The sequence below is a fragment of the Phaseolus vulgaris genome, chromosome 11 (genome assembly GCF_051622355.1).
Source record: "Phaseolus vulgaris cultivar YP4 chromosome 11, ASM5162235v1, whole genome shotgun sequence".
Classification (NCBI taxonomy): Eukaryota; Viridiplantae; Streptophyta; class Magnoliopsida; order Fabales; family Fabaceae; genus Phaseolus; species Phaseolus vulgaris.
The window spans coordinates 51,009,648-51,020,428 of record NC_143508.1 but is presented as its reverse complement, the minus strand read 5'-3'; the positions used below and the strand labels follow the sequence as shown (position 1 = coordinate 51,020,428).

The window sequence follows — 10,781 nt, the reverse complement described above, 5'->3', positions numbered from 1 at the left end:
ATTAACTTAATTACAAAAATGTCACTGCATTTTTTACCAGAGTGTTTAAGCACAAAACCGCACTAAATAAACCACACTTGTTTATACATTTTGCACTTATGGTTATATATTATATATTTCAAATGTAAAATTAATCTTCATTTCAATGTGAAATACCGAAACATATTAATTTTTATTTTAAAATTAGACATTGTGTTGGCTTAACCACATCAATTTATATGTTTTACTTATTATTATCTTAGAGTGAGCTTAACCAATTCTAATAGCACTCTTCTTTTCCTCACTATTTTCTGACTGTTAATAAATGCTAAATGGAAGGTGGAAACAACTATGATACCAATTTATCATTTACATATAATAACAATATATGTTAAGGTGGAAACAACTTTAAATTCATCGTTGGTATATACTCAAACTTTAAAGAACCAACATGCATATATGTTACAAATTTTCATGATATTTTATAAAAGTTAAACCAATTATTGATTAGCTTATTTATTATATTGGGAAATAATCCTGCTAGAATAGTGGGGATATACATGAATTAGGTAGAGAAAAGAAAAATAATAAAGTGAACTTTGTTATAATACTCAAAGCCTACTTTATATAATCACTTTTGATTCCATTATCATATTACTTGTTCATGTTTGTTTGAATATCCATGTCATTTATATATGCATTGTCGTGCTGCCCCCCATTGCAATATCCCTAAGCCCCACAAAAAAAAAAAGAGACTCATCTTGCAATGCACATTTACGTGACGAAACCCTTTGATTCCTTGGTATAAATAGTTGGACACTACCCTTGATATTTCTTAGGAAGCAACACAACCCTTCTTCAAGTGTTCTTCCTCTTCAATTTCTCTGCATAATATTACTAGTTACTCAGAAGTTCTGAAGGAGAAAAAATGGCCACTGAAAAGCTTGGAGGTTCTGCAAAGTTCTTTGCAAGCTCAAAACCCTACTTGGCTATGATCTCTTTGCAGTTTGGCTACGCTGGCATGAACATCATCACAAAGGTTTCTCTCAACCAAGGCATGAGCCACTATGTTCTTGTGGTTTATCGTCACGCTTTCGCAACTGCTGTTATAGCTCCTTTTGCTTTTATTTTTGAAAGGTTAGTTATAATTAAACATGCATTCTGCACAAACTATTACGTGATTTTGAATCACTGTGTATTTATATATAATATTCCCAACTATTTTTTAACATTATGTAAATTTTTAAATACTTTAGTCTTTCTAAAATTTAAATATCTTTTCAATGATGTTAATAATAATGATAATGTAGATGATAATTTCAACTTATAAACTTTATAATTAAAAAGGGTTTTGATTAAATTTATAGCTAACAGAATATTAAGAATGTGATAAAATTTCCAACTGGGGTTTGTTACTACTGGTGATATAATTAATATGTTTAAATTTTAAGGTACCTAAAATGTATGTTTAATTTTTTTAGGTAAGCAAATAAAAAAAAATAAAATTGGAAAACGTAATTCAACATTGACGAATATTTTACTAGTTTTTATCCAGAAAAAAAAAAGTAACATGGAGTTAATTTTACCTAATAATTTCTCTATCATAACTTTGAATTTTGATTTATTTTTGTTGATTGATCTTACTTTGTAAAATAATGTTTATTCATTGTTTAATTTTTCAGGAAAGGTCAACCGAAGATAACATTCCCAATTTTCATGCAAATTTTTATCCTAGCTCTTCTTGGGTTAGTGTTCAAATGCAATAACAAGTTATATATATATATATATATATATATATATATATTAGCATGGTTAATACATAGAATTGGAATTTGCATGTATTAATATGAATATTTTTTTTTGGATTAATAACACAGGCCTGTGATTGATCAAAACTTCTACTATGCTGGGTTGAAGCTCACATCCCCAACCTTCTCATGTGCAATGAGCAACATGCTTCCTGCTATGACTTTTGTGATGGCAGTCTTTTGCAGGTAAATTAATCAAAACCCTAAATTATTTTTAATGGTTTCTAACTGGAAAATAGCACATAACAAAAAATAGTAAAACATAAATATTTTAAAATATCAGTATTAGTCTCAATAAAATTCACTATATTGAGAAAATATGTCGTATACTGACAATGTAAAGTAGTTTTATATTGTTATCTAATCATAAATTAATTACTGTGATAAAAATTCACATTGATTGATACTGTAAACAATTTACACTGACACTGCATAGACTGTTAATTAGTTTTCTTTAATTCCTATATTTTAATTAATAGCATGTTTCTATTTCTTTATGAGTTGAGAAGTTTAAAATATATAATTTTTACTAAATATAGAAACTAAGAAAGTATTTTAATTTACATTTTGAAGGATAAAATAGGGCATTTAAAAATATTTTACTCTAGGTGAAAATAATATCCTCTTTCTCAATTTTTTAATTTTTTTCTAGGGAAGATGTTCTTTTTTCTAAATGAAAAGAATGAGAAAGGAAAACTACCAATTATTTAGTTTCTAAATTTGGTAGTAAAAACCTTAGTTGCTAATTAGATATCAATTTAGAAACTAATTTAAAAACCAAAAATATTTTAGTCTCTAAAATAGTCTATAATTTAGTTATTATAACAATTAATTATTTTTTGTCTCTAAAAATTGGTTTCTGTTTCATGATTTTCTTGTAGTGCTCATTTCTTTTAATCTAGTAAAAAGGGTTGTGCTAATTTTTTTTTTTTCATTATGTATATGTGAAAAAGGATGGAGAAGATAAACATGAAGCAAGTGAGATGCATAGCAAAGGTAGTGGGAACTTTAGTGACAGTTGCAGGGGCTATGCTAATGACCTTATACAGAGGTCCTATAGTGGAGATGGTTTGGGCAAAACATCCTCAAAATAAAGGCAATGGAACAAGCACCACAGGATCATTGGACAAAGATTGGTTCCTAGGATGCATCTTTCTCATTATTGCCACCCTTGCTTGGGCTTCCCTCTTTGTTTTACAAGTAAGAAACAACAAATAAAAAGGGAAAAAAATGTGCTAACTTTTGTGTGTCTCTCTAGCTTTTAGTGTTCTTTTGGTGATGGGTGACACAAATAATTGACATTTATTTTGGTGCTATTGGACAGGCAAAAGCTATACAAACCTACAAGAATCATCAGCTAAGCCTCACTTCACTTGTGTGCTTTATTGGCACTATTCAAGCTATTGCTGTTACTTTTGTTGTTGAACACAACCCTTCTGTTTGGAGAGTTGGCTGGGATATGAACTTACTTGCTGCTGCATATGCTGTAAGAATTCACATAACAACTTTGTCTTTCATTAGTTAATGTTAAATTTAAATTAGAAATTAAAAACAGCTTAAGAAATTATACTTTAGTGCCTTAAACTCAGTGCTTAAGATTCTACTTTAATTTTTCTATTTGAGCCAAAATCAAATTTATTCTATATTTTTAAAAGGTAAAGTATCTTTATGTGAGATCTCACATTAACTAAAAATTAAAATATTGTATACTATATAAGTGGGTGTAAACCTCATCTTATAAGACGATTTTATAAAATTCAGTTAGATTTAAAAGTCCACTTTTGAATATGGTATTAGAGTCATTCGAAATACATAATAACGAAAATTTATTGGACTTATTAGGTCATCCACTCGGATCACTCGTAAATATATGGTCTCACGTACTAGTTGACAGGTCTCGGTGTGAGAGAATTGTGTTGATATCCCACATTAAATAGAGATTAAAGTATAAGTGGGTTAACCTCACCTTACATTACAAGAAAATCATTGAATAGAAACAAATTTTAGAGACCAAAAATAATTAATTGCTATAGTGACTAAATTAAAAACTATTTTAGAGACTAAAAAATTTTGGTTTCTAAATTAGTTTCTATTATTGTTAAATAGTTTCTAAATAGCTATCAAGGTTTTTGCTACCAATTAATTTAGAAACCAAAAATTATTTTACTCACTATAACAACTAATTATTTTTTTTTAAAATTAGTTTATATTCAATAATTTTCTTATAGTATTATAAACCAATAAATTGAGTTAAACTTAAAATTCTATTAAGGAAGTTTTTTTCTTTTTCAATCTATTAACACAATACATTTTTTTTTTATTAGGGGATTGTGACATCAAGCATATCATACTATGTACAAGGACTGGTAATTAAGAAGAAAGGACCTGTCTTTGCCACTGCCTTTAGCCCTTTAATGATGATCATTGTTGCCATCATGGGTTCCTTTCTCCTTGCAGAACAAATTTATCTTGGAGGGTAAATTTCTATTTCCCCTTCTCCTTGCAAGTAAATAACAGTTCATGCATTTCAGCTAACTAAAGGTTGTTTTTTCCTTCTGGTGGTTGCAGTGTGATTGGTGCCATCTTAATTGTCATAGGTTTATACTCAGTTCTGTGGGGAAAGCACAAAGAACAAATAGAGAGTAAAGTGGCAGATGAAATTCCCTTAAAGGGTGCTCAAAGTTCTGTGATTGCAGGGCTAAATGATTTTAGTGAAGAAAAATGTGGTGAGAAAGGAGAGTCCAACAATAACAAGCCCTCCTCAGTTGTAATAACCATGCCTGTTAGAGAGCCTATCACCAAAGACAATCAAGAGGGAAAGGCTTAAGCAATGTTTTTATCACCCTTTTTAGCAATTTTTTTCTTTTTCTTTTTCTTTTTTGTTGCTACGAGAAGGGTCTTGTTTGTGACATATTAATTTAACCAATAATATATAATATATAGATTCCATTATATAAAGAGGGTCTTGTTTGTGGCATATTTTGTGGCTATTCCAACTTGCCTGTGGAATCGGAAAACAGAAACATAAAGCTTCTCTCTTCTCATGCCTCTATTATACAGATTCCATTCACTCTTGTTTTTTTCTTCTTTTAAGATAGAAATATTGTTTTGCCTATAATTTAAAAAATACTTTCACTAGTGAAAAGATATATTTCACATCAGATATTAACACCAATAACTTCATATCACAAATAAAAAAATCAGATCTAATCTTATGGTGAGCGATAGTCTTGGGAGGCCTTTCTTCAAATTTACATTCCACAAAATTGGATTAGTATGACACTTTAACTCAAACAACAAATATCTATGAACTTGGTTCAAGCTAAGATGAGAATTTCTAAAATTAAGTGCACACACAATTTATGCCATGCTACCTTCTTTTATTTCATTGTATATATATATGTTTGGTTGAAAAAAATAATACTACTCCTTCTAATTGGTTGCATTATTATTTTTTATCAGTAAAGAATAAATAAAATCAAATGATACACTTCAAGGGTGTCTCAACCCTTATACACAGAATGGTCAAACCAACATTCTCAGCACCTGACCACTTCAAGGGTGTCTCAACCCTTATACACAGAATGGTCAAACCATGCCAAAAAGAACTCACTCTCCTCAAAACCTAAAGGACCCTTACCTGCATGCCGACTTGCCTGTTAGCCGTAAAACTTATTCAAAACCCACCACAAGAGATCAAACAAAGATCGAAACATACATTTAGTACACCAGAATGAATCTCACAACCTGCAACCAACAACAAACCCCTTTGTTGGCCAGAGACCAACGTTACATTATTCTTTTTACAAATTCTACTTGCACTACAAGAAAATCAATAAATAGAAACTAAATTTAGATATTAAAATAATTAGTTACTATTTGAATAAATTAGAAACCATTTTATAAACTAAAAAAACTATTGGTATCATAAAGTAATTTCTATTGTTAATCAAAATTTATAAAATGGTTTCTAAATTGGTATTTAACTATTATCTACCAAGGTTTTAACTACTTATTACTTTATATTCTAAATTAGTTTCTATTAGTCTTTTATAGACCAATTTAAAATCTAAAATATTAGTTATTAAAACTTAGGTATATAAATTTAAAAATTATTTTATAAATTTTTATTAATAATAGAAACCACTTTAAATATAAATAATTTTTTAGTATTTAAATTAATATAATGAGTAATTATTTTTTTTCTAAATTTAATTATTGATTTAATGATTGATGATTGTATTTAGCGTCCATGCCTTTTCATCCATCAATTCAAGTCATGTGTGACTTTATAATTAGAAACTTTTTTTTTTCTTTTTGATTTTTCATAAGTTTTATCAAGTTGTAAGGTTTGCACATTTCATTTTATTACTTTTTCTGTTAGGTTATCACAAGGTAACACATTTATACAATTTTACAGTATGGATTTTACTTCATGTTATTATACCAGTTTAGTTATGGTATTTTAATTTAAAAATAAAAAATAGTCAATCTTTCTTCAAATAAACCCAAAAACTTCTCACATGTGATCGTAATTGAATTAAATATGCATACATTTTTATTTTGTATTTTTATTATATATTTCATTATCGTAAGCAGACTTAAAATGAAATGCATGTATTTAATAAAATATTCATTTTAAGCATCAACCATAGGAACAATAGATTTAAATACTATTATTATATTTATTATATATAGCTTTCTTAACGTTGACTTAATTAATATTACCCTTAAATAAATAAATAATTTTAAAAGAATTAGAGTGGGCTAAGTGGATGTTAAATTAAATTAAATTAATCTTAAAGTTTTTTTAACACTAATGTCAGTCTTAGTGTTGACTAAACTAACTGTAATAAAAATTATGAAAGGCATGAAAGATATTAAATATAAATCGTGATTCATATTTATGAAAGGCATGAAACAACATTTAATATTAAAAACCAGGCTTGTGAAAAACACAATTATTAAAAATTTGAAAAACCATTGCAAGCAACATTTAATATGTAATATTTTTAAATAATTTGAAATAGCCACCTCAAACACTATTTCAATTCACAAAAAATCTCTACTAAAATTGTATTCCTTCATATGTTTAATTTCATTTAAAAAATATACATTATGTACAAATACAATTTGAGTTTGTTATTAAAAAAATAAAACCTATCTATTTTGATAAAATTTAAAAGAAAATCACACCCTTTTCATAAGAAAAAAAAATGCATATGATATGAAATCATTTTATTCTTGATTGGTATAAATTAGTGGTTGGATTATGTCATTTGATTTCTCCATGGGTATAGTAACACAACCTTCTTCTAGTGTTCTTCCTCTTTAATTGCTCTACAAGGAGCAAAAAATGGCCATGGAAGGTTGTTCGAAGTTCTTTGGAAGCTCAAAACCCTACTTGGCTATGATTTCTTTACAGTTTGGTTATGCTGGCATGACCATTATTACTAAGATTTCCCTCAACCAAGGCATGAGTCACTATGTTCTTGTGGTTTATCGTCATGCTTTTGCTACCATCGCCATAGCTCCTTTTGCATTCATTTTTGAGAGGTTTGTATAATCATACATCAATTCTAGTTATCAAAGAAAGGTAATCTTGAATCACTAAATAAATTTCCATAGTTTATATCATGCTTATATAGTTTTTTTTAAATTCTTATATATGTGAATTATAACCAAAGTTATGATAATTTGTGCCATTTATAAGTATAGATGTTTCATTAGTTATGGTGTTGGTAAGTTTTCTTGCTGATAAAAAAAATAGTGTTTATAAGATTACGTTACATAGTACTAAACTTTGCTTAGTTAAGGATAGGAGTAGATTTTTTGAAAAAATGTCATTTTTTTTGGTTTTGATCTTGAGGATTATGATGATCATTTTGTATAGAGGTCAAAGATACTTTAAGTAATTTAGTTCATTCATTGTCGTTAAAAAAAACTAAATAGATTTACTTCAACTTTTTAATTTGTAAACATTTTTTAATAAGCTAAATAAAAATTTATTAAAAAATATTATGCAAAATCAATATCTCACTTTCATTTGCAATAATTTTAGAGAGAAATAAAAAAAAAATACACCCATATTCACATATGTATGAAACAACAAACTAAAATCACCCTACCTAATAATTTCTCTAAGTCATCATTTTCACACATATTTTTCTTAATCTAACATTGATAGATAATGTTAATTCATTGTTTTATTTTACAGGAAACATCAACCGAAGATAACATTCCCAATTTTCATGCAAATTTTTATCCTAGCTCTTCTAGGGTTAGTGTTCAAATGCACTAACAAGTTTTACATTATAGCATGGTTAATATATAGAATCAGAATTTGCATGTATTGATATGAAAATTTGTGTTGGATTAATGAAACAGGCCAGTGATTGATCAAAATTTATTTTATGCTGGGTTGAAACTCACATCCCCAACTTTCTCATGTGCAATGAGCAACATGCTTCCAGCTATGACTTTTGTGATAGCATTGTTCTGCCGGTAATAATCAAACCCTAAATTTTATTATTAGTCTCTAATTAGAAAGTATAATACATGACTACAAATAGTAAAATATATTTAGTTTCTTCACATTTTTAAATATTAGTATTAGTTTCTAAAATATCATTATTATGTTAATATATATATATATACTATGTAAAATAGTTAACAACTTTTGAAATTATATTTACTGTATTTCTTTTATTGATTGAAAGTGTAAAAAAATTATGATGGCAATGTATGACAATCAATTAAGTTATATTTTTAATTACTATATTTTAATTAATAGTGCCTTAATTGTTAATTTCTTTTAGGAAAGACGGTATTTTTTTTTTTAAAATAAAAAGATGGTGAGAGGAAGAACTGGTTTAACACTACAAGAAAATCATTAAATAGAAATTATTTTTAGGAACAAAAAATAATTAGTTGTTATAGTAACTAAATTATATACCATTTTAAATACTAAAAAAAAATTGGTTTCTAAATTAATTTCTATTATTGATAAATAGTTTCTAAATTGGTATCTAATTAGCTACCAATGTTTTTGCTACTAAATTTAGAATCTAAATAGTTGGTAGTTAAAACATTGGTAGTTAATTAGATATTGATTTAGAAACTATTTATCAATAATAGAAACTAATTTAGAAACCAAAAACAAATTAGTTTCTAAAATGATCTTTAATTTAGTTACTATAATAATTATTTTTAGTCTCTAAAATTAGTTGTTATTCATTAATTTTCTTATAGTGAAAGTTTATTTTTTTATCTTTAAGGTGTTAATTGCTTTTGTTTTATTATGGATGGTTACATATGTGAAAAGGATGGAGAAGATAAACATAAAGGAAGTGAGTAGCATAGCAAAGATAGTGGGAACTTTAGTGACAGTTGCAGGAGCTATGCTAATGACCTTATACAGAGGTCCTACTGTAGAGACGGTTTGGTTCAAACATGCTCACTATAAAGCCAATGAATCATTGGACAAAGATTGGTTATTGGGGTGCTTTTTCCTTATCATTTCCACCTTTGCTTGGGCTTCCCTCTTCATTTTACAAGTAAGTATTACAACACTCAAAAGGAAAAAAATATTTAACAGATAATTGACATTGATTTTTATGGTATTGGACAGGCAAAAGCTATACAGACATACAAGAATCATCAGCTAACCCTAACTTCACTTGTGTGTCTTATAGGCACTGTTCAAGCTACTGTTGTTACTTGTGTTCTTGAACACAACCCTTCTGTTTGGAAAATTGGATGGGATATAAACTTACTTACTGCTGCATATTCAGTAAGAATATTAATTCTTAATTCTTAATTCTACTACAAAAGGATTCTTTTGGGGTTTTTTTTCAATTTATAAGACATGTAATTTGTATATTTTTTTATAATGGTTGAAATATTTCTAAAGTGTTCCATTAATTAATTTTTTGTTGATAAAAAGTGTAATTTTTTTTTGTCTTGTACTTTAATTAGGGGATTGTTTCATCAAGCATATCATACTATGTGCAAGGACTTGTAATTAAGAAGAAAGGACCTGTCTTTGCAACTTCCTTTAGCCCTTTAATGATGATCATTTCTGCTATCATGGGTTACTTTATCCTTGCAGAAAAAATTTATCTTGGAGGGTAAATTTCTATTTCCCTTTCTACCTCAATATATATATATATATATATGATGATATAGTAATAACATTGATATGATCTGGTATAGTTTATCAGCAATTTAGTATAGCTCAAAAAACAGACATGACAGTAAAATTGATATCAGTTTTGTTTATCTAAATAAAAGGCAAGTGTATTCATTCAAACTAACAAGGTTTTGATTTTTTTTTCTGGTGGTTGCAGTGTGATTGGTGCCATCTTAATTGTTATAGGTTTATACTCAGTTCTGTGGGGAAAGCACAAAGAACAAATAGAGAGTAAAGTGGCAGATGAAATTCCCTTGCCAGATGCTGAAAGTTCAGTGATAGAAGAGCAAAATATGTTTGATGCAAGAGATACTTTTAGTGAAAAATATGAGGAGAAAGAAGAACCCATCAATATCAAGTTCTCTTCAATTGTAATAACCTTGTCTGTTCAAGAGTCTCCCACACGATAAGAGGGAAAGGCTTAAACAATTTGGAATGTGAACAAGAGTGTTTTCTTCTTTTCTTTCCACTTTTTTTACTGTTAAAGTGACCCTGTTTGTTGCATTCAAGTGCATAACAAATAATACATAATATATAACATAACATAAAATTTTCTTTCATAATCAGTTTCAGTTCAGAGAACCTTTTGAGCTTCTATGCAAATAAAGGTGTATAAAGGAAACAAAGTAGTGAACATCTTGGATAGAAGGAACTAATAAAAGAGAAGAGTTTGATTTTGATAGAAATTAATTAAGTTTTACAAAGTCTTTGCATATACAAAGTTACCTAATTTTGTGAGTTTCCTTTCCATTCAAGTATTAATTATAGTTTATTTATTTATTATTGTTATTGTTATTTAATGT

At 27.7% G+C, this 10,781-nt stretch overlaps 2 protein-coding genes across 2 annotated transcripts; both read left to right on the top strand.

The window, feature by feature from the left end:
- The first annotated feature begins 699 nt into the window (after nucleotides 1-699).
- LOC137827809 (WAT1-related protein At5g07050) lies at nucleotides 700-4,745 on the top strand. The gene is made up of 7 exons (XM_068634149.2): nucleotides 700-1,116; nucleotides 1,662-1,724; nucleotides 1,857-1,973; nucleotides 2,741-2,987; nucleotides 3,112-3,273; nucleotides 4,112-4,263; nucleotides 4,356-4,745. Exons 1-7 carry the CDS (start codon nucleotides 908-910, stop codon nucleotides 4,612-4,614), a joined length of 1,209 nt encoding a protein of 402 aa, XP_068490250.2. The 5' UTR covers nucleotides 700-907; the 3' UTR covers nucleotides 4,615-4,745.
- A 2,398-nt stretch (nucleotides 4,746-7,143) lies between these two features.
- LOC137825447 (WAT1-related protein At5g07050) lies at nucleotides 7,144-10,415 on the top strand. Its single transcript, XM_068631115.2, has 7 exons — nucleotides 7,144-7,343; nucleotides 8,005-8,067; nucleotides 8,175-8,291; nucleotides 9,112-9,343; nucleotides 9,418-9,579; nucleotides 9,765-9,916; nucleotides 10,136-10,415. The coding sequence occupies exons 1-7, from the start codon at nucleotides 7,144-7,146 to the stop codon at nucleotides 10,386-10,388; spliced, it is 1,179 nt and encodes a 392-aa protein (XP_068487216.2). The 3' UTR covers nucleotides 10,389-10,415.
- The last annotated feature ends 366 nt before the right edge of the window (nucleotides 10,416-10,781 follow it).

What these genes read in the sequence shown, in the direction of transcription:
- LOC137825447 (XM_068631115.2), top strand. Translation starts at nt 7,144, where the DNA reads ATGGCCATGGAAGGTTGTTCGAAGTTCTTTGGAAGCTCAAAACCCTAC. An exon ending in TTTATCCTAGCTCTTCTAGG is followed by an intron (nt 8,068 to 8,174) that starts GTTAGTGTTCAA and finishes TTAATGAAACAG; the next exon opens with GCCAGTGATTGATCAAAATT. An exon ending in GTGATAGCATTGTTCTGCCG is followed by an intron (nt 8,292 to 9,111) that starts GTAATAATCAAA and finishes ATATGTGAAAAG; the next exon opens with GATGGAGAAGATAAACATAA.
- LOC137827809 (XM_068634149.2), top strand. Translation starts at nt 908, where the DNA reads ATGGCCACTGAAAAGCTTGGAGGTTCTGCAAAGTTCTTTGCAAGCTCA. An exon ending in TTTGCTTTTATTTTTGAAAG is followed by an intron (nt 1,117 to 1,661) that starts GTTAGTTATAAT and finishes TTAATTTTTCAG; the next exon opens with GAAAGGTCAACCGAAGATAA. An exon ending in TACTTGCTGCTGCATATGCT is followed by an intron (nt 3,274 to 4,111) that starts GTAAGAATTCAC and finishes TTTTTTTATTAG; the next exon opens with GGGATTGTGACATCAAGCAT.